This window comes from Electrona antarctica, assembly GCF_951216825.1.
Source record: "Electrona antarctica genome assembly, chromosome: 10".
Classification (NCBI taxonomy): Eukaryota; Metazoa; Chordata; class Actinopteri; order Myctophiformes; family Myctophidae; genus Electrona; species Electrona antarctica.
This window is the reverse complement of record NC_136791.1, coordinates 19,858,689-19,879,771: the sequence shown is the minus strand read 5'-3', so window position 1 is coordinate 19,879,771 and position 21,083 is coordinate 19,858,689. Positions and strand designations below refer to the sequence as shown.

Sequence of the window (21,083 nt, the reverse complement as noted above, 5' to 3'; positions counted from 1 at the left end):
GTATATTCAAAATCAAGTACTTCATATTATATACAATAATGCAAATCAATCATTTTAAATAAACCATTATATAATATAAGTATTTATTAATCAGGCCTTTTTAATGTAAAGCAAATCAAACAATATATATATATATATATATATATATATATATATATATATATCATAATAAACCAACAGATCTAGATCCAAATGCATTTCAACCATGGTAACAAATAATAAGCAAAACATCACCTCCTCAGAGAGACACTTCCCCAACCAGCATCAGACAGCAGACTGACTGACAATGCCCATTTCTCAGAGCTTTATACCCCCTGGCTCCTCCCACAACATAGGACCAAATGAAAAAGGGGTCAACATGATCCACAACATGTTACAGTAGCTCAAAACGCAGTTATATACATTCATATTTCAGTTGAGCTTGTAGCTTGTAAGTCTTTAGTTTTCCAAAGTCCTTTTCCAAAGTCCCTCTAGACTCCAATGTCCCTTGGCGACAAGCAATCCTCCCTATCCCTAGACAGGAGTTGGTTTGGCCCAAATTGGCCCATTAGTGCTGTGCTGTCCCCTATTTAAAGTGACTTTTGCTGCTTGCTTATAGTTTGTAATTGTTTTTCCATACTCTACCTAAACAGTGCGCGCTAATGAAAGGTATGTAAATTAGCAAACAGACAGTGACAGGGTGGGGTCACACTGTCACAACGTCCCTTTGTATCCCTCTCCTAGAATGATACACAAAACATAGTTCCCCTACAGTATACACATATGCTGATACGCATTACATTGGAGACTGGAGAGGTCAGCGTGCGATGGAAGCAGCGGAGCAGAGCCCCTGGAGGATCTCTGTACTCCAGTGCCTAGCTCAAGGGCACTTGCGCATGGGCTCAGCTAGAATACCATCCTGATGGCACCAGGGATCAAACGTGCTTTGAGTTCATTGGCTGGTCCCCTGCTGGCCCCTATATCATCAAGGCAAGCCTGCATGCACTCCCTCCCCCCCAGTGGAGCTGCTTCTAGCAACTCCGTCTCTGGGTATATCTAATAAAGCGGTTGGTTGTTATCTGCCTGCCTTGCTCTCCATAGGGGTAACCTAGCGGTAGTTGTTAAGCGAGGGGAGATCGTTACTCATTCTGTATTGCCGTCCAGATCTTTTGCAGCTGGTGTGTGGTTTCAACATATAGCTACCTTACAATCATAAACCTTCCAAAGCAGCACTTCATGCTCCCCACTACCTATACTACACAGTATCTCTGATCTGATGTTGCCTTCAGAACATGAAACCAAAGCATTAGAGAGCAGGAGTCAAGAGACATGCAGATATTGAGGGGGAGTCCTCTCTCAAAGAGAAAGTGGGACAGCCAGCGACAGCTCGTGTCATGTGTGATTGCTATTTACCACAGGGAATGAATAGACGCTTAAGTACGTCTATGTCATTGAGCATCTTTGGTGGTTTCCATGAGGCAGGTCTCTCAAACGGCATTTAAAGTTGTGAATATAAAATACAGCTTATGTGCAGGTCGGCTTATTCAATATCTTTGAGGTTCAGGAAAAGGTAAAGTGAGGGGTTGGAAAAGCACGACCACGCAGATACCATCTCTGAATATAAGTGTCTTATGACGCCTGTCAGCGCGGTGCGAGTGTGGCTATAATCACTACTGACAGTGTGGATGTGTGCAGGACAGTGGGGAGGAGCAGGAGAGGTTCGAACAGCTTAACGAGCCAATCAATCAACACGGTTTATCCGCAGATCTAAATGGAATGAAATACATCCATGGAAGATGGACTCATTTATCTTTCATGCCTGCAGTTGACTGTGCTGCTGATTAATAAGTGCTCATATGGGTCCTCAGCCTCCATTTAGATACATTAGCTTTTTTAATCACAGGTCATTGATCAATTACAGTGAATATTAAACACCATAAATATCTACCGGTAAAAGTATCTTGGGGTGGTTCACAGCAAGTGTCAGAAAGGAAAGGACGTTGTCCAAGTTTATCTTAAATTCAGGTTATATGGGCCCTATCTTAAGCAATTAAGTTTAGGGATAAGGGGTAAGGGGTAGCGCAATATATAACTGTATACTTTATATATCTCAAAGTAATGGCTGGATTGGAATTACATTTGCTGTACACATTCATGCAGTTTACACCACACATAAGAAACCTTGATTGATTTTGATGACCCCATGACCAGACCCTTAACTCTACATTTATTTTCTTAATTTTTTTCTCCTCAATTTAGTCATTGCCGATTCCTGGTCCCTGACCCTGCCAAGCTCAGCTGTTAGCCCGGGAGGGTGTAGCATGCCACGTATGCCCTTCGATATGGAGTCGCCAGCTGCAACTTTTCGCACAGTGCAGGATCGTTTCACCAGGAAAGTGTAACATTACTGGAGGTTCACAGGTTCCCCTCCCCACAATAGGTGCTCCGACCAATCAGTTGGAGTCTATAGTTAAGTAAGTATGTCAGAGACTTATTATAGTGTATCAGCCAGGGTGCGGGAGTCTATCCCTATTTCAATGTGCTAGACCTCTGGGAGATGGAATGCTGAGGGCGCAACACCTATGGAATGCTGAGGAGCACAACACCTCAGTTCCCAGTACTTAGCGCACAACATCAAGCTCCATACGCTGAGTTGGTGGTTCCCGGGATCAAACCCATGACCTTGCAGTCGAGAGGCGAGTGCTCTACCAACTGAGCTACCTTGACACAGTCCCTAGTTAACCACTTAAAGGAGACTGCTGCTCATTTTCAACATGATTTCAACTATCATCATTACTATACCCTAGAGCCGTTGTGGGAAAATCCTCCACCCTCTTCTGTGTTGCCTAGAACCGGAGAATTGATTTTTGAGGTCATGTGATCAGTGATGTACGGGCTTTGGCCTGCCCTCTAGGCAGCCTCATAGACTAGAATGGGAAATCTATTACATTTCCAACTGAAACGGCGTGACTTGAATATTAAAATGAAGACCTTTTCAGCCAATTCAGTTATATTTATGCTACTGTATATGTCTTGTGAAATGGAATATATAGCCATTTATACTATTATAAACCACTAGATTTAAGTGCACCTTCAAATCCTCTGTGACAAAGATGCCCTTATTGTCTCCGCCAGGCTGAAGGCATGCATGGCCGAGACTCCAAGTAAGGGCATCTACTGTATGTCGAGAGAGGATTTTTGCTTTCCAAATCTCTGAGCTGAGAAATTAATGGCAAGTAATTGGTTTATGGCAAAATATTCTGTTTCAGAATAGCACTTGTAACAGAATTGAATTGGCTGAAAGGCTCAAACAAGTCAATTACCGTGACCGTTTTCCCACTCTAGTGAGGCTGCCTAGAGGGTGGGCCAAAAAGTACATCGGCCGTGTGTCACTGATCCCAAAAATCAATTATCCGGTTCTAGGCAACAAAGAAAGGTTAGACTTTTTTTTCTTATTTCCACAGCTCTGAGGTATATAGTTTAATGTTGAAAATGATCAGCCACTTGAAGCCATAATAATTTTTTTGAATAATCTTTGCTTCTAAAGGTTCCTGGAACAACATATTTTCAGATGTGGGGTCACAGGCCAATTACATATAATTTCTGGGGTCCTTGACATGAAATATTGAGCACCACTGATATAGAATCATCAATTTTTAAATTTCGACGTCAGGCCTAAATGGATTAAGGTTGGCGAACCTGCATTAAGGTTGGCGAACATGCGCTGCTCTCGTGCTTGCGGTTATGTTTAGGTTAGGGTTAGAGATAGGGTTAGTAATGGTCGAACTAATGGGAGGTTGAACCAAGCCGGAGGCACCGCTGCTGCTAAAGTATGCTACCCAGACTCCTCTCCAACCTTCTGGATCTGAATTTCCAACTAAATGTGTATATGTACATGATGCACATCCATGTCCCAAACCTATCGATTTTGGTGACCATGACCTTTCCTCTAGTGCTACTGTACAATCCACATTTAAAAATGAGAAAACTGGGGAGATGTTAGGCCTTAGTCCAGTCTGCACTACACAATAAACTAGCAATATGATACAGTATACACTACAGTATACGTACGTAGACGTACACTAATGACTAATCTTCCCATGTTGTTTATTACTTCCATGGGTTTGTAAAAGAAGAAGCAGAATAATCTCACTATGCAAACCGGATTGATTAATTTATGGTTCAACATAGTAGTGTCTTTATCATGTAGCACAGTGGTTTTCAACCCCTTTTCTATAAAGGCCCATTATTTATTTGGCATTTGAGCCACGGACCACCATTTGATGACATTTAGCCTCTCAGACCCCAAACTAAAGAATATTTTGTTCCAATCTGTATTGTCGATGTTTCATAGGAGAGATACCAGGCAAACATTGATGAAAATAATGATTCTACATTCTCTAATTGTAGACTTCTTGTAAATTAAGTAATGCAGATGTTTAACAATAATTTAACTCTTGACAGCATAAAATTAAACCAAATGGACCAGTACGGGTCCATTTGGTTTAATTTTACGCTCTCAAGAGTTAAAGAGTCCATTTGGTTAGCAACTCTCCATCATTTAGCTGGGGAACACCTAGAACCCCCTCAAGGCCCACTTGTGGTCCCCGGACCACTGGTTGAAAACCACTGCTGTATATGCCTATATATATATACACACAGTACGGAATGAATGCATGACACTCAACTTACCTTAAATATCATGCACAACGCACAGAGCAAAGCTCGAATAAGCTTGAATGTAAAAGCTTTGACTATTCAAGCAGTTTCAAAATGCCTTTAATATCTCCATGGAAGGAAACCAATTCTCTAAATGCATGCCGAGGAGGATTGGCAACGGTTCGTGGTTAGTGCTGAGCACACAGTCAGCCAGCTGGGTGCCATCAAATCCTATTCCTACACTGAATGACGTTTAAACAAATCAATGGAGTCTGTCATCTACAGTAAGGCAAGTGAGTGTATACCCTCATCAACCATCTGAACACATGCTCGTAGAGATAAGAGAGGTCCTACGTCAGCAGTCTAACTCTGACAGCAGCATACAAAAGGCTCATTTCAAAGCTGAACTCTAAATACTAAAGCATATGTGCGGTCTATCCGGAGATTCCGGAATTTAGCAAAGAATAAACATGCTCAACTCTATTCACACTAATTATCCATAATGTATAAATTATGGATAAGGGGTCAGGACAACGAGGCATTTTCGTGGAGGGGTCAAAATAAAATTTGGACTTAAACTGTTAATTGTCAATAGTAGGCATGTAACGATTCACTCAACTCACGATATGATTCGTATCACGATATGAGGTTCCCGATACGATTTTTCACGACATTTTAAACAAAGAATATATTTTTTTAATTTTATATAATTAATAATTTTATTTATTTAACTACATTGCAAAAGAAGTAGCATTACTTTTGACAGTGCAGAAACATAATTGCCTTCCTTGTATTAATGAGCATCAACGACCATCACCTGGGCACAGTCACAGACACAGACACAGCTCCATGCTCTACTACTGAAAGTCTAATTTCTCTCCAAAAGCACTTGAATATGATGGAACATTTCATATCACACACACCATACATAATTCACTAGCCCCACTAAAACAAAGGAAAAAAAAGAAGAAAAGAAAATCATATCGATATACGATATATCATTACATGCCTAGTCTATAGTACTATAGTATTATTACCCCCCAAAATAAAAGAGAAAACAAAAGAAGCCTGGGTGCTGAGCTGAGCTCATTTGAGGCATAATTTAAAGAAATGTGAAGTGAAGTGAGGGGCGCTCTTATCATAATACATTATGATACATCTTCTCATTCCAGCCAATCACAATTTGCCCTCACTTTTTATCCTCAATGTGTACTTTGCTCAGCCAATCAAATCATCGCTATGGGAGGATCAGCCAATCAAATAAAACACACAAAGCTGGGCATATAGGAGGGGCTATAGCGCCCCTCAATGACAGGTGAGGAGGTGGGGTACTTCATCAATATAGGAAAAACAAATGCTTGCAAATGTGCCAACAATATGATTCACACAAATAATTGCACCTACTGTATATGTACCTCAGAATAATTGTCCATTATTATAGGAAATGTACACAGATTTACAAAAAGCCGGTAAAAAAAGAAAACAATGTGTGGCTACTGGCTATCTATTGTGGTGGTCTCTAACGATTTTAGAGTTTAAGTGCAAGGACAATTATTTATTACTGTTTAGGCATTGAAAAGGATGCTCCTCCAAGTGCCTGCAATTAGCCCCATGACCCACTGGACAAATCAATGGAAGTGGAGGTGTTGCTTTCACATGAGAAGGCTGTGGTTGGTTGTCCAGGAAGTAATTATAACCAACTGAACGGCAGCCTTATTCTGTACCAGCTGAAGTGCAATCTCGCTGATGGCACTAACACCCATGTCTATTTGGAATTTCATGCTGACTGAGTTTGATCTTTATAAAGTGGGTGGTGGTCATGCTATCCGCCACTCATTACGGTTGCTTAACTTAACATTTGTGTGTGTGTGTGTGTGTGTGTGTGTGTGTGTGTGCGTGTGCGTGTGCGTGTGCGCGTGCGCGTGTGCGTGTGCACGCGTCTCCTGCTGTGATAGTGTTTAATGGAAACTGGCAGATGGGAGTTTGTATCTATATCAGCCTATATGTAGTACAGTTGATCAATATTAATGATCACATTAAAATATATGTGACCGTGATACTGTAACACACAGTAGGCCTACAGTTCATCACACATTCAACATGCTTGCACCCATGCAGCTGCAGTTTTACCACCAAAGTAATGTCACAACATACTATTAAAGCTATCACATTTTCAAATGATGCTTCTTACTAAAACTATTAATTTACTGTATGGCCACCTATTTTCTGGGAATCTGCTAAGTTAAATCTTTAAACCCCATTCTGGGCGGGAAACCCCTTTTAGTGTTTTAAGCATTATGTTATGCTTTAGCTATTGAAAAAAGCAGATTGAAAAAAGCAGATCTACAAGCTCATAGCGCGGCACCGAGTGCCGCGCTACAAGCTTGTAGGTCTGCTATTTTTGAAAAACCGTGAAAATGTGGCCCAAATGTTTGAATATATTCTTTCAGAGCGAACGTTTTAACTCAAATCTTTGCTTCTGGGGGGTCCATGGAACAACATATATTTTTGAGAACCACTGACATAGAAACATAGGTTTTTCAGAAAACTGTCAGGATTTAGAAGGCATTTGTAGAATCTAGTCTTCGGGTCTAAATGGGATAACGCACACACGCACGCACGCACGCACAGAGCAATGGCTGCCTGATGTGGTATAGTTAGGCGGCGGCCTTCGCATATGCAACCACAAGTTGTTATGCTGCATGTATTAATAATTTATGACAATTTGTAAGAGTTGATCAATAATTGATGTTATTACTGCTTTTGCAGGAGTTATCCAAGGCATATTGAAAGTTACCTCAGTCAGTAGGGAGGCAAACTAATATAACTCAATTCATTCTCTTTCCATTATGGGTGAGAGGTGAATTGTGCATGGAATAGTACCTCTAATAGTACCTAGTACCTATAGTACCATGGGCAGTATTTGAAAATACAGGTATTTGAAATACGTGTTTTCTGTATTTGAAAATACAGAAAATGTGTATTTTCTGTATTTGAAAATACATTTACAATGTGTTTTAAATACAAAAAAAGTATTTCAAATTGTATGTACAGTATTTCAAATACTGCCCATCTCTGCCTAGTACCTCTAGGCACCCAGGCATGCGCCTGGGTGACGGCAGACTGCTGGGCGAGTGCTGGCGCTTTGGCATGGGAGGTCAGATCAACATATGGAATGATCTTCTGTATATACTGGCCAAGTGGCCATATATGTGACTTTTTCTGACCGAGGCTTAGTCATTTTTTTTTTTTTTTAATGTTCGTTGTCTTGTAGAAAACAGCGGGTTGATAAAACAGGCTTCATAGGTTCACTTCTGTGGACTCTATCATATACACCGCCTAGCTACATGTTTAAGCATTTATTTCATATTTACGAATATAAAATGTATTATTTACGATTTCAGCTCTGACAATTATTCAGATGCTCTAGTATGTGAAGAGTCTGCCTGTGCTATTAACTCATTTTGGATTTTTAAAAAAAATCTGTTTTTCTCCTCTCCTGAACAGTTAGTCTTGCCGCCATGACTCTGTATCAGAAAGAGTCATGTGTGTCTTGAGTGTACAGGTTTTGATGAGGTCAGTTCAACATAATGGAATGTCAGAACAGGTCAGCTCCATATCTAAGGGTGGCAGCAGGGGCAGTGTTTTATGAGTGTACAGGGTTTGATGAGGTCTGGCCATAAATGGAGCGTGTCTTGAGTGTACAGGGTTTGATGAGGTCAGATCAACATATGGAATGAATTCTGTATTGCTGCAGCGTGTCATGATGAGGCGTGATGGACTGACAGACTCCGTAAACTACCTGAGATTCATTGTTCTCTCCCACTCCTCCAGTTCTAATTCCAAACAATTCCAAACAAGCCTATTCTATATTATTGTGTTCATAAAATAATCACGGAATTAACACAAAGCTCAAGGGTTCACTTGAAAATAGAGTTCTGCTTATAACAAGGCTCCATGTGACCTAGTGCTACTCACCAGTTATTATAGTACCAGTCATTGATTACTGGAATGGAAGACATGCTGTGGATAATCAATTTGTGAAACTAAGTCTGTTCCAATTTGTTTTATCCAGTCATTTAATTTAATGAACCAGAAGTTTGGCCTGTGGGGCTGCTTGGAATATCTCACACTGTTCTCTATGCTGAACACTCTCCAGCCCCTGTAAACTAGGCTTCTAAAAGGATTAGTTTCAGTCCAAGTATCTAGTCTCCCCCCTCATTACCACACTTTCTTTTTCAACAAACACCCTCATTAAAACTTGTAAGTCTTCTAATAAAAATAAAATAATAATGAACATTAAAGACATTAAAAATAGCTCTCTTTTGGATTCGTCTTCATTCGTGAAGCACAATGTACGGCAGCCTTTCGGGTTATCCCTCTTAGTAGTCTATTCATCCATTCTGGAAAATTCTGGCGTGAAGATTTGCACTTTGTTTATCCTTGTATTCCACCTTGGAGTAAATCAATGGAGTTGATAAGATTCATTGTTGTCACATATGTTTGGCCAGTATAGTTTGTTGATTACATTTGATGCAGTTTTTATTTTATTCTCCTAGTCCTAAAAATGTCTTAAAAGTCCTGAAAATGTCCCAAAAATCATGCGGGGACTGGGGACCCCCTTGGTGGTCTCGACCCACGCAGGTTGAGAACCACTGTCAACTGTCATAACATACAAAGCTACATTGATTGACTGATGTCAGTCGAATGTAGATTTACATATACCTTCATGTGTGCGTTTGCATGTTTATGATTGTTTACAAAAGTCTGTAGACTTGCTGGCCGATGATGTGATGACCGGAAAGCCAAGCATTGGAGGGGCTAGCGCCGTCCAGACAATCAGATCTTAAAGGTGAAAATATGACAGCTCTCCTGCGTTGGAGCAACCAAGGCCATGTATTCGGGGACTGCCCATAAATCAGACATCCCGTTAGTCAGACCTGCATGGCTGGTTAAGACTCACCCGTGCTGCGGGTTAAAAGTCACCCATGGCTCCCGACATGCGTGGCAGGTTACAACTAATCCTTGCTGCAGGTAAAAATCATCCGTGGCTTCCTGTGAGGTTAGGTTTCTGGTTTAAGGACTTCAGTGTTTTGTACCATACTATTGTATGAGTACAGAACAAAGAATGTTTGCTTTCGCCATCTTTGTTGAAGAAGAGTCTGGGCAATTAAGATTTAGTCTTACTAGAAGTACTAAAAGTTTCTCAATCTTATATTTAGATTTAGTCTGGCTTAATCTAATCACCTCTGAGGTAGGTTCCTGGAGGTCAATGATTAAAGTGTGATTACAAACAAGAAGGCACTGGAGCAGCTCAGACGATTTAGGCCCTTATTTTATTTGTAACAGGGTGCAGGTAAAAAGCGACAACGTTTCGATGTGTCAATTACATCTTTGTCAGGTCATCAATCAGGTCATTCATGACCTGACGAAGATGTAATTGACACATCGAAACGTTGTCGCTTTTTACCTGCACCCTGTTACAAATAAAATAAGGGCCTAAATCGTCTGAGCTGCTCCAGTGCCTTCTTGTTCGCATATATATGTCCTGCTCCTGAGATGCACCAGATTGGCCTGCTATAGGCTAGAGGCGCGGCTGGAACTCCCTTCTACATTAAAGTGTGATTACCTTTGAGGGGATCAGTCCACCCATCAAGCCCATTAGTGTCAACCTCAGACCATCAGATCATGGTCTGATTTTGAATCTAAATGGCTTTGTGTTTCTGCTATTGTCCTGGCTCTGCTCTAATTGAGAGCAATTTAGATGTTTAGGATTCAATGGTTTGTTTACTACCCTGTTCCCTGTAATGGATTGGTATTGTTTAAGCCTTGTGGAAATGTGGTGTTTAATTTTAAAATCCACTGCTTCTCTGCATACTCTTTCCCCCTCTGTCCAGGTTTGATTAGATTCTAATCCACAAACTTCCAAGGCACTAATTCCGTGGGTCATGAAATGCTCTACAATTAATAAAGTTGTTTCTTTTGCATTATTTATATTATATCTATGTTGGTTTAGTCTATCTGCTATTGTGTTCCTAGTTTCACCCACATATTGTAGGTTGCACTTAATTGCATGTAATTAGATAGACACAGTTACTAGTAGGGTTAAAAGTCACCGTGGCTCCCGACATGCAGGTTACAACCAATCCTTGCTGCAGGTAAAAAACATCCGTGGCTTCCTGTGAGGTTAGGGTTTGGGATAGTGTTATTAATGGTCTGACTAACAGGAGGTCAGATCAATGACATCAAATCAAATCAAATCAAGCTTTATTTATTTATATAGCACATTTAAAACAATCGGGATTGACCAAAGTGCTTTACACAATAGAATCTAGAAACAGTTATGCATACAAAATACAAAAACATCAAACAAGTATGGATGTGCACCCACATAACAACAAGAAATGAAACAGTTCAAATGACAAAAATATAAAATCAGGAATGATCAAAGGCCATAGAAAAGAGAAGAGTCTTAAGAAGAGACTTAAATATTCAGTATGTCTGTACAGGGAACAGGTTGAGTCATGTACCTACCGGTATACTGCATCTCATTTGTGTAGATGAAGAATAATATTGGCGACAGGACACACACTATAGGAGGACAGCGCCTGATGGTGTTCATTAAGAAGGTGCTGGAAAAGTCTGGTGAGAACAGATTTAAGTTGGAAACTGCAGGCTACCCTCCCCTCAAGCCATCGTACTAACCTCATTTTCAGCTACATAAATAGTCAGTGATGGACGTCTCATCATGTCATGTCAGTGATGGTGTCTCATCATGTCAAAATAACTGTATAAATTGTTCAAATCATCTGCGGAGGGCTCATTGAGTGAGAACAGGCGCCGTTGCTTCCCTTCTTATCTGTCCATCTTAACATTAAGCTCTTGCATCTCCATCCTTACTCTATAATTGTCTGTGCCAGGCTGAAGGCATGGCCGAGACTATGTTGTCACCCCTGTCCGTCCGTCCGTCCGTCCTCTGTGTATGTGTGCACGTGCGCGTGTGTGTCTGTGTGTGTGTGTGATTCAGATCCCAATCCAAGTGACTATGACCAAAGTGTTTGGGCCCTGCCCTGGGAAGGCAACCGGCCTGGCGGAGACCTGTGCTCTGAGGAGCACACTTTTCTAGTTATTCCTGATGAGGCCTCTGAGCATTTTTTCCATATCTCCCTTAGTGAAGGCAGCCTTCCTCTCCTTGAGATAGCATTTAATTTCTCTAGAGACCTTAGTGCTTGCTGTTTGGTACATTAATAGTTTCCTCTCAACAAACGTGTAAGGTGCTCGGTAATCTCTCAAGACAGATTTAGCAAAGGAGGGGAAAAAATACAAAAAAAACGTTTATTTTCCTTTTTTGCAGATGGGTCCCAGATTGGGTGCTCAGTTACATTATCTTCACTGTGAGCAAACACTACCGTACATCATTCACAGCATCAAAATTGTTATTCACAGGTGGTAAAAGAAACGTGGGTGAATTTTATATTAGTGCTAGCTCCCTTTTTTGTTATTTTCAGAAATAGAAAAAAGATCACACTTGTGTGAAGTGAGGGGTGCTCTTATGATACCGTATACATCATCATACATCATCACATTCCGTGCTCAGCCAATCAAATCATCACATTCCGTGATGCACACAGACACACAAAGCCAGGCATAGGAGGGGCTAGTGCCCCTCAAAAAGTGTGTCTGACAGAAGGGTTAGGCTAAATCTGGCAGCACCTTCTACGTGCCGAGGCAGTCGTCCGCGGAGGTGGAGCTTCTTTTCCATCCACCAGCTGTCTAAAAACCTATGACAAAAACCCAGAAAAAGAAGCTGCGGACAGCTTCTTCTGTCCGCGGCTGTCGGCCGTTTTGCGCTTAGGTGTGGAAACACTGTCTGTCTGTCTGAAGTTGCCGACGCACATTGTACCTTTGCGCTTACCGTCGTTGACTCCTCTCCGTTCTGTTGCTTAGATACGCTAGCCCAAACCAAACAACTATACCAACGTAAACGCAATTTGTGTCGTGAAAATGCATGTTTCTAACGACGAGGAACTATAATTTATTCACGCAGCCTACAGTATGTTTTTGTAAAGACTTTGTGTTTGCTAGTAGGCTTACAGACTAAATACATTGCTGTCAAGTGTCAACAGTCGTTGAGTTAACAAGCCATCATAAAGCCACCTGTGAATCCCCCGTACTACCCGTCATGGATCTTATTATTCGCCAGTACCTGACCAAGGCAAAAGAACACAACGGTATTATTTTAATATGCATGTGTTTGTGTAACTTTGGTATTTAATTAGGTATAGCACTGGCCACCACTGTCTATAGCACTTCTGAAAGTATATACCCTTTCCTTTTCACTTGTTTGTTTTTAGACCCTGGAGGTGTTCGAGCAGCCTACCGCCTCATCAGAGACGCAGCTGTTAGGAGGATAGGAGATGGAGCGACAACCAAACAAACGGCGTGCTTCTCCCCAGAGCTGCACGTTCTGTGTGCCGAGGAGGCTCTGCAGGTGAGAGGACATACCATTTGTGTGCAGGGCTCTTAATATTTAATTTAGCACAAGACTTGTGTTGTTGTGTGGTACTTTCTTTGGTCAAATTATGGTAGCCTCGTTGCGGAGGGTAGGCTATGACGACGTGGGGTCCGGGGACCCCCAGGGGCACCTGGGGGAGTTCCAGGGGGTCCCCATATAAATGATAGTTAGGAACCTTACCAAGTGGACCCTTATGGGTCTTTACTTCTGAGAGTGTACACATGGAACCAAACGGTTCCATTTGTACACTCTCTGAGTTAAATTAACATTGATTTAACAATATAAAGTGGGGGTCCCAGAGATAGAAATGCCATTAAACGGGGGGGGCATAGACTAATGCATGTCAAACTGGAGGGGTCCTTGAAATTAAAATGCTTGAGAATCACTGCTAGAGCCGTTAAAAATCTTCTCTTATGGGGGTCCCTGGCATGTTTCTCTTCAAATGGGGGCTGTGGGCTAATTATTGTCAATTTGGGGGTCCTTGACGTGAAAAAGTTTGGGAACCACTGGGCTACGTGACAATTAACGTGATTGAGGTTCCAAACGATATAGCATGCAATAAATATTCACAATTCAACTGCAAGTTGTATCAACATACATAGGCATTATGCATGTAGTGTAAGATAGCCTACCTGTTGTAGGCTATCATTAGACTAATACAAAAATAAGTATAGAATGCCAACACTACAACATACATTGCATAGTCTGAAAGTCATTGGTTGGATACTGGTTCCCAAACTTTTTCATGTCAAGGACCCCCAAATGGACAATTATTAGCCCACGGACCCCCATTTGAAAAGGTATGCCTGCTATGCCGTGGACACCCCCATGAGAGAGGAGTTTGACCTGCATTAGGCTACAGGCCCTTTCTGGCATTTCTATCTCTGGGACCCCGATTTATATTGTAAAGTCAATGTTATTTTTACTCCCATTTGTTTCCCATAAAGTTACAGTCACATAAAGGTCCATTTGGTTCCTACTATAATTTAGCTGGGGACCCCCTGGCTCCCTCAAGGACCTCTGGGGGTCCCCAGACCCCACTCTGAGAACCACTGACTTGACACAGAAATAAATGCCCCTTTTGGAGTGGTGACACATACCATGACCTGGAACTGCATGTTTTGTTGTGTAGGCAGGGAGACTGACTGTTGCTCTTATTAATGTGAATCATTCCTGGGGCTGCATGGCTGGCTGTGGTACTACGTACTAAGACATGATGTTTCAAACAGCCTCCTGACATGAGACATCTGACTTCAGCAACAAAAGGATCAAGGCCAACCCTCCCTTGAAGTGTAGTGAAACTTGCTACTGTAGTACACAGCACTTTGACCAGAAGGAATGCAAATTAATACCTCTGTCTGACTTGCTTAGATACACAGAATCTAGTGATCCTGCTAATTGGATCGGAGATCTAGGCAGTGCCTGACAGTGATAGAATTATGTGACCTCGTTAGCAAACTTAGCACACATCGGGTAATATTCTTGAACTGAATGGCAGAACTGTATTTCTTGGTTTTCTTGGGTGGTATTTTTCCAGTACAGGTTTTGATTGTGTAAACAGATTTCTATTGGCATGATATTTAGGCTGGCTATAATATGGGACAGTGCTGTGTAGACTAGACTTGGTTTATTGCCATGTGTATGTATGCATTAAAATAAATCAGTGCATTCCAATGGTGTGAAAAGCTTGTGCTCAGCTACTACATAGGTTATTATAACAAACCAAACAACATACATTAACATAAAAACAGATTTCAAACAACCTAATACAGGCTATAATCATGATGAAATCATACATTACTGCAGCAAATACTGTACCTGTGAACATTCAAAGTGCTGGATGGATACCGCATTCAAATGCTCAGTCTAACTTGCCTGGGGGTAAAAACTATATAAAACATGCTGTCTCACTCTCACTGAATGTTTTATATAGTTTTTACCCCTAAAAAGGTCTAAAAAGGTGACGAGGGTGAGTGTTGTCCTTAATTACACCCTGTGTTCTCTTCCTGCAGTGGGTGGTATAGAATAGCTCTTCTCGTCCAGTAGCAGTATCTCCAATTCTCCATACAGATGATTCTTGAGGCCTATTTATTGTTTAACGACCCTGTCGAGCCTCCTCCGACATGATGATATGCCTCCTGCTGTTAAGCCTTCTGAGATGCTTTCAATATAGTCTAGAAATGGAATTGGTCTCCGTGGACATACCAAATTATTTTTTTACAGGATGTAAAAGCCTTCGTTTTACTTTTACTTTAACAGTCTCTCAACAGCTGTACTGAAATCGATGATCATTCATTTCTTTGGTTTTGCCTACATCAAAGCCTAGTATTCACTAATAGTCTTAACTGCCCTAGGGCAGAAGGATTGGCATATTGGGCAGTATTGACTACTATAAGCTTCATAATTAGCCAATTAGTGGCACTGATATGCACATGAAGTGAAACAAAGATAGAAGGCACATTTTTCAACCTTTTACTTAGCCCAGCATATAAGCTATTATATAAATGCACCATTTACCAAATGCACCATTTTATTAAAATATGCAAATATTCTTTTGGTCAAATTTGTTTTCATGGGAAAAAGCTAGCAAGGAAAATGGAAGCAACTCAGACATGCATTAAAGCACTTCCAAACCTCTCAATAATGTATTACAAGCAGGGGTGTCATTTTGGGTCCCATGAGGGGATGACCACCCCCTAGCGTTCAACTGCAAATTCAGTTATGTTATGCATATTTGTTTGTTTGAAATTCTTTATTTAGGAATACCCCATTGAGATATAATATCTCAATGTTAGGGGTCCTAACTGTACAATCAATACAAAACACTTGTAAAGAAAAGAAAGAGAAACACAAAACAACACCTTTTTTTTAGTCACACTCTCTCTTCTGAAATTATGCCTCTGATTAGACACATGCTGATATGAGGGACAGGGTTGGATTATCTACAGTATTTGACTATTTGTTTGTGGTGCTTGTGTTTCAGCTGGGATGCGGTGAGATAAGCACGGCGTGTCTGAAGATGTACTTTGAAGGTCAACCACCGGCTAATCAATTCTTGTCTCGAGCCTACCTCTGTGAGGGCCAGCTGACAATGTCCCAATCGACCATTGGGAGTGTGGTAAGCATAGCCTGGGAAGCATTCCTTTTCGGGTTCATGATCCGGCCCGGGGGGCAGATGATATCTTACGGCATGTTGTAGTCACTGGTTTGTAGTCATCAGGCCGGAACCACAACCAGAATAAGAACTACCCAAAATAATTCCCTGCATGTGTTCCGACATACCAAGAGTCCGACAGTCAATAGTCCGAAACCCTACCCTAACATTAACCATGTCGCGGACGCAGCGCATGTCGGGAGCAACGGGTGATTTGCGCATGTCAGACTTTTGGTATGTCGGATAAACATCTGCACCCCAATTCCCTGCGATCATAATTTTACGGCCTACCCAATAAAATGGAATTATTTTGGGTAGTTCTTATTCCGGTTGTGGTGGGAAAATTATGAGGATCCCACGTGGTCTACACGTGGGCTAGCTGGGCATGGGTTGGAAGTGGACAAGCCCATGTAGTTCCACCATGGTCTACATGTGGGCTAACTGGCATGGGTTGGAAGTGGGCAAGCCCATGTAGTTCCAACATGGTCTACATGTGGGCTAACTGGCATGGGTTGGAACTTCGAAGTGGACAAGCCCATGTAGTTCCAAGATGGTCTACATGTGGGCTAACTGGCATGGGTTGGAAGTGGGCAAGCCCATGTAGTTCCAACATGGTCTACATGTGGGCTAACTGGCATGGGTTGGAAGTGGGGAAGCCCATGTAGGTTCAACATGGTCTACATATGGACTAACTTGCATGGGCTGGAAGTTGGAAGTTGGTTTGGGCTTAGGTGGCATTAGTCACCACTCACCGCCAATCAGTTGTACCCCTTCCTGTATAAAGGTGCACACCCATTCCCTGTCACACTATTCCTGAAGAAGATCCTAGTGATCGAAACGTTGAATCAAATAAACCAGTGGAACTGAGTTTTCATACCGGTGTTGCAGACTCTATTTATTCCTCTGGAAGTGGGCAAGCCCATGTAGTTCCAACATTGTCTACATGTGGGCTTTGAGTGTTGTTTGTATTTTTGTTCTCATGTGTTTTTTTGTTGTTGAACAGACTGTGAAACTGTCCCTCTGGGACAATGCAGGCAGATTATGATTATGATCTCAGACACAGCTGGAACGATTGGGGTCAACCTTTGCATACATAGTCCCAGTAGACCAATTTTCTTCAATTTGGCCGTATGGTGGTGTCATACGTATCAGGCCACCTTTTCTTTTGGCCTATACAACCATTGGTTGGTTATAAAGATTGATTGTACAGTATAACCCTTATACAATCAATCTCCTCCCTGGATTCCTTGGTTCATCATGCCGTGACTCCACATATACAGTAGGCTATGCCCATTTCCACTTTGCTAGATTTTCTTTATTTTCTTCAAAACGACACACTTTTTGCTACTACAGTAGTACAGTACTCCTACAGTACTACTCATGTGATAAACATGTATCATTCCGATTGGCAATAATTGCCTTGCAAAAATGTGCACAAGGGACCTATTTTACACACTGAGGTGTCTCTCAAGTCTAAACAATACAGTGCCAGAAGTTCACTCATAGGTGTCATCACAAATGCCACAAATGTCACTGTTTATTGATTTATTGATTTCCTCACCATATTAGTTAAACATCTACACAGTATTATCAGTCATGCAACAATGACCGCCAGACAGGCATTTGATATTCCATACTGTTAGCCTGACATTGTGTGAGCGCCCCTTTCACCCCCCAAGTATTTACTATATTCTCTCATGTTAGAGGGTTATCTTCATTAAATTATTAATTGGCAGCACAGATTGAATGGTAGATGGTACTTGTTTGATGTAGTATTTGCTGTTTCCTTTCCCCATCTCAGGAGGATTTTGAAAAGGCTGCACTGTGTTTCCTGAAGGCGATTGAGATATCAAAGGACAAGCCAAGGTATGCAATTCGGCAGAAGTTATCTTTGCATTCCTTTCCTCTCAAAATGGCAGGGAAGTTGAATAATGTATCGTCTTTCACAGTTGTCTGTCAGTAATATTTTATTTTAACATACCACTAAGTAAAAAGAATTGTAAAAAAGAGAGGGGTTGGAAGGAGGAGAAGGATGTCATGTTCATTGAGTTCAGTGATAATACACAAAGATTCAGTGGTGTCATGGTGTTTTTTTTACTGGTACCACAGCGTTTTAATGACGCCATGGCATGTGCATGCGCATGTGCGTGCATGTGCATAGGGGGGGGGGGGGGGGGGGGGGGTGCCAGTAAACCTAGACCAGTAAACCTAGACCTAGTAAACCTAGACGCGTCCCCCTTGAATCTAGGGGGACACGTTCTAGCGTGCACACACATGCACCGTTCCGTTCCGTCCCTGCGCGTGCACGTCAAAAAATGACTGGTACCATGGCGTGGTACTGCGTTCTACGAGCATGACACCACTGCAAAGACTACATTGAAGACTGATTTGCTGAGAGCGGAGTTACATTTCAACAACACTTTCTCTCACCACCAACCAACCACCTCATGACCACTGATACATTTTCATAAAATGCATACTTTAACAATACCATGCTTTTATGTATATTATATAAATTAATTAATTTTATGCCCAGCCCGCATACGGTTAAAAAGAAGCCAGTATTTTCATTGTCAAACAACAGTAAAATGAAGAAAAATAGGGAATCACATAGAATTCTCGCCCTGACCAGTTAATGGTCGAAATATGTTTGCTGTTGCCTTTTTAATTTAATAAAGGCTTTCCTCTTTTTAACTTTTGAGTGCCCGTTTTTCTAAACAACGAAATTAACTTCTAAAGCATCTTTCATCCTTCAGACTATCTATCATTCAGTAGGGAGGAACAAAATCACTGACAGAAGCTTGCTATGTATTATTGAAACGTCAAAATATACCATATACTAATTAAACACTTCTTTTCTTGACCTCTATTCCAGGCTTTGGAGATTACGTTGGCAAACTTGAACATTCTCATGGGGTGAAATTGGGAACACAAAGATGTAATAACTATAAACCATCAAACATAATCTTCTTTGTCTTGAGACAAAGGCTCTGAATCCTTACACCTAATGAACTCATAACATGTCAAGAGATGCTGAGGGAATGTTCCCAATTAGGCTAACAGCAAAGGGAATACATATCTATCACATGTAGTCCAGACTAATGTACAGCACACTCTCTGGTGAATAAATTAGCGATATGCAAACATGCTCTCCCCCACCCAATCCCCCCTGTTTTTCTTTCTTTCTTTCTCTCAAACTGGCTAGAATATATAGATTCTATAAATATTTTATTTCTCATCTGGAAATTCTCCTGTAGCTCATTGAGTTTTGGTTAATAGATTTGCAATGCTCATTTGCAATTCAGACAGGTTTCCATCCAAAGTTGACACTTGGGATAAATTGGTTGGGTTAATTGAGATGTACCAAGACATTGGACTTCTCATCTACATAGTATGCAGCCATTATCAATGATTGGTTGAGCTCTTTTCACTGCTCCGTTATCTAGTTGTTTGCTTTCCAGACCAGTTAAGTCACAGCTCACGCTACTAAATGCATAACATCATGAAACGGAAACAGACCCGAAATAACAAATAGAATACTTAAAGAGAGATTGTTGTATCATAGTTGTTAATATGTATGCAGTCGCAGGTACCTTCTTACCTGCACACATTGTAGTACTTCCTACGCATAGCACATTTTCTTTTTTTCCCTTTTTTTCAGGGATCCCAGGCTCATGTCTTGTTCCATTACTTTTATTTATTTAGTTTTTTTCTTTTCTTTTACCAGATATCATTTTCTGGTCTTCAACGCCTCGGTGCTGTACTTCCAGGCAGCGCGGCCTCTACTGCGTCCCGGTCTACGCACGCACCTTGTGCCGTCCCTCCTGCAGGTGGTCAGAGCCCTGGAGGAGGTAGCAGAGCAAGACCTCGGCTGGAGGGCTCGGCTCATGATGCAAGTGTCTTTTTCACTCACTTACAAATCACCTCGCATCAGTGTCCAGTGCACAGTTACAGTGCAATCCTTAGTGTTCATTCAACAATGAGGCGGCAGTGGCCGCTTATAGGAACTGGAAGGTTCCCCAGTTCGATCCCAGGCTCCCCCTGAGTTGTTCCCCAGTTCGATCCCAGGCTCCCCCTGAGTTAGTGTCCTTGAGCAATACGCTGAAGCCCTAATTGCTCCTGATGAGCAGGTTGGTGCCTTGCGTAGTTTCCTCTGCCGTCTGTGTGAATATAAATGCACCATTTGCCATTACCATTTTGTGTACCAATGTACCCACATGGTTGTTGTACATTCTGAAATGTTACAAATTGATACATTAGATGTGTATTTTACTGGGTATATTGATATGCTGTGGAAGCAGCACTGTAGGATATTTTACTACTGTCCCAGTCTGAATGAAGAGATTTCATCGATAGATTCTGAAAATTACAGCTGTATAGTTCTGCAAGATGCCGTTCGTCTCAGTCAGATGACTTTCTGCTCTTCTCCGTCCCTTCCCTCTCTTTGCAGACTCCTGGTCGAGTGCCTCGTGGACTCTGGGAACACGACGGATGCATGCAGCTTTGCCAAAGTTACCCAAGATTTCATCAAGTTGAATCATCTCCTTCATCTGTATCCAAAACTATTCACCCTGGTGGTAAACATCTTTACAATTTTTTCCCCCATATTATGTTCTGTACAACGTGATCTAGTATGAGAGTGACGAAACTGGTGTTGACTCCCATTCTAACAATGGAATGCGGAAGTGCTCATTCTATCTCAATGGGATAGTTCCAATGTTTGGAACTATAGCCCATAGCAGCACCCCGCTTTGCGGCGAGATCAAAGCGTGTCGC

The 21,083-nt window shown here is 41.6% G+C and overlaps 1 protein-coding gene across 7 annotated transcripts in view; it reads left to right on the top strand.

Moving 5' to 3' along the window:
• The first annotated feature begins 12,584 nt into the window (after positions 1-12,584).
• Positions 12,585-21,083, top strand: part of cfap46 (cilia and flagella associated protein 46) — a 114,648-nt gene continuing 106,149 nt past the window's right edge. For all 7 annotated transcript variants that reach the window (XR_013791055.1, XM_079513356.1, XM_079513352.1 and 4 more), the window contains exons 1-6: positions 12,585-12,869; positions 12,993-13,129; positions 16,137-16,271; positions 18,109-18,173; positions 20,035-20,199; positions 20,758-20,884. Coding sequence is in view for 6 of the 7 variants with exons in the window: in XM_079513356.1 (XP_079369482.1) it covers positions 12,821-12,869; positions 12,993-13,129; positions 16,137-16,271; positions 18,109-18,173; positions 20,035-20,199; positions 20,758-20,884 (678 nt within the window). In the remaining variant the exon portion in view is untranslated. The remainder of the gene's footprint in view (positions 12,870-12,992; positions 13,130-16,136; positions 16,272-18,108; positions 18,174-20,034; positions 20,200-20,757; positions 20,885-21,083) is intronic.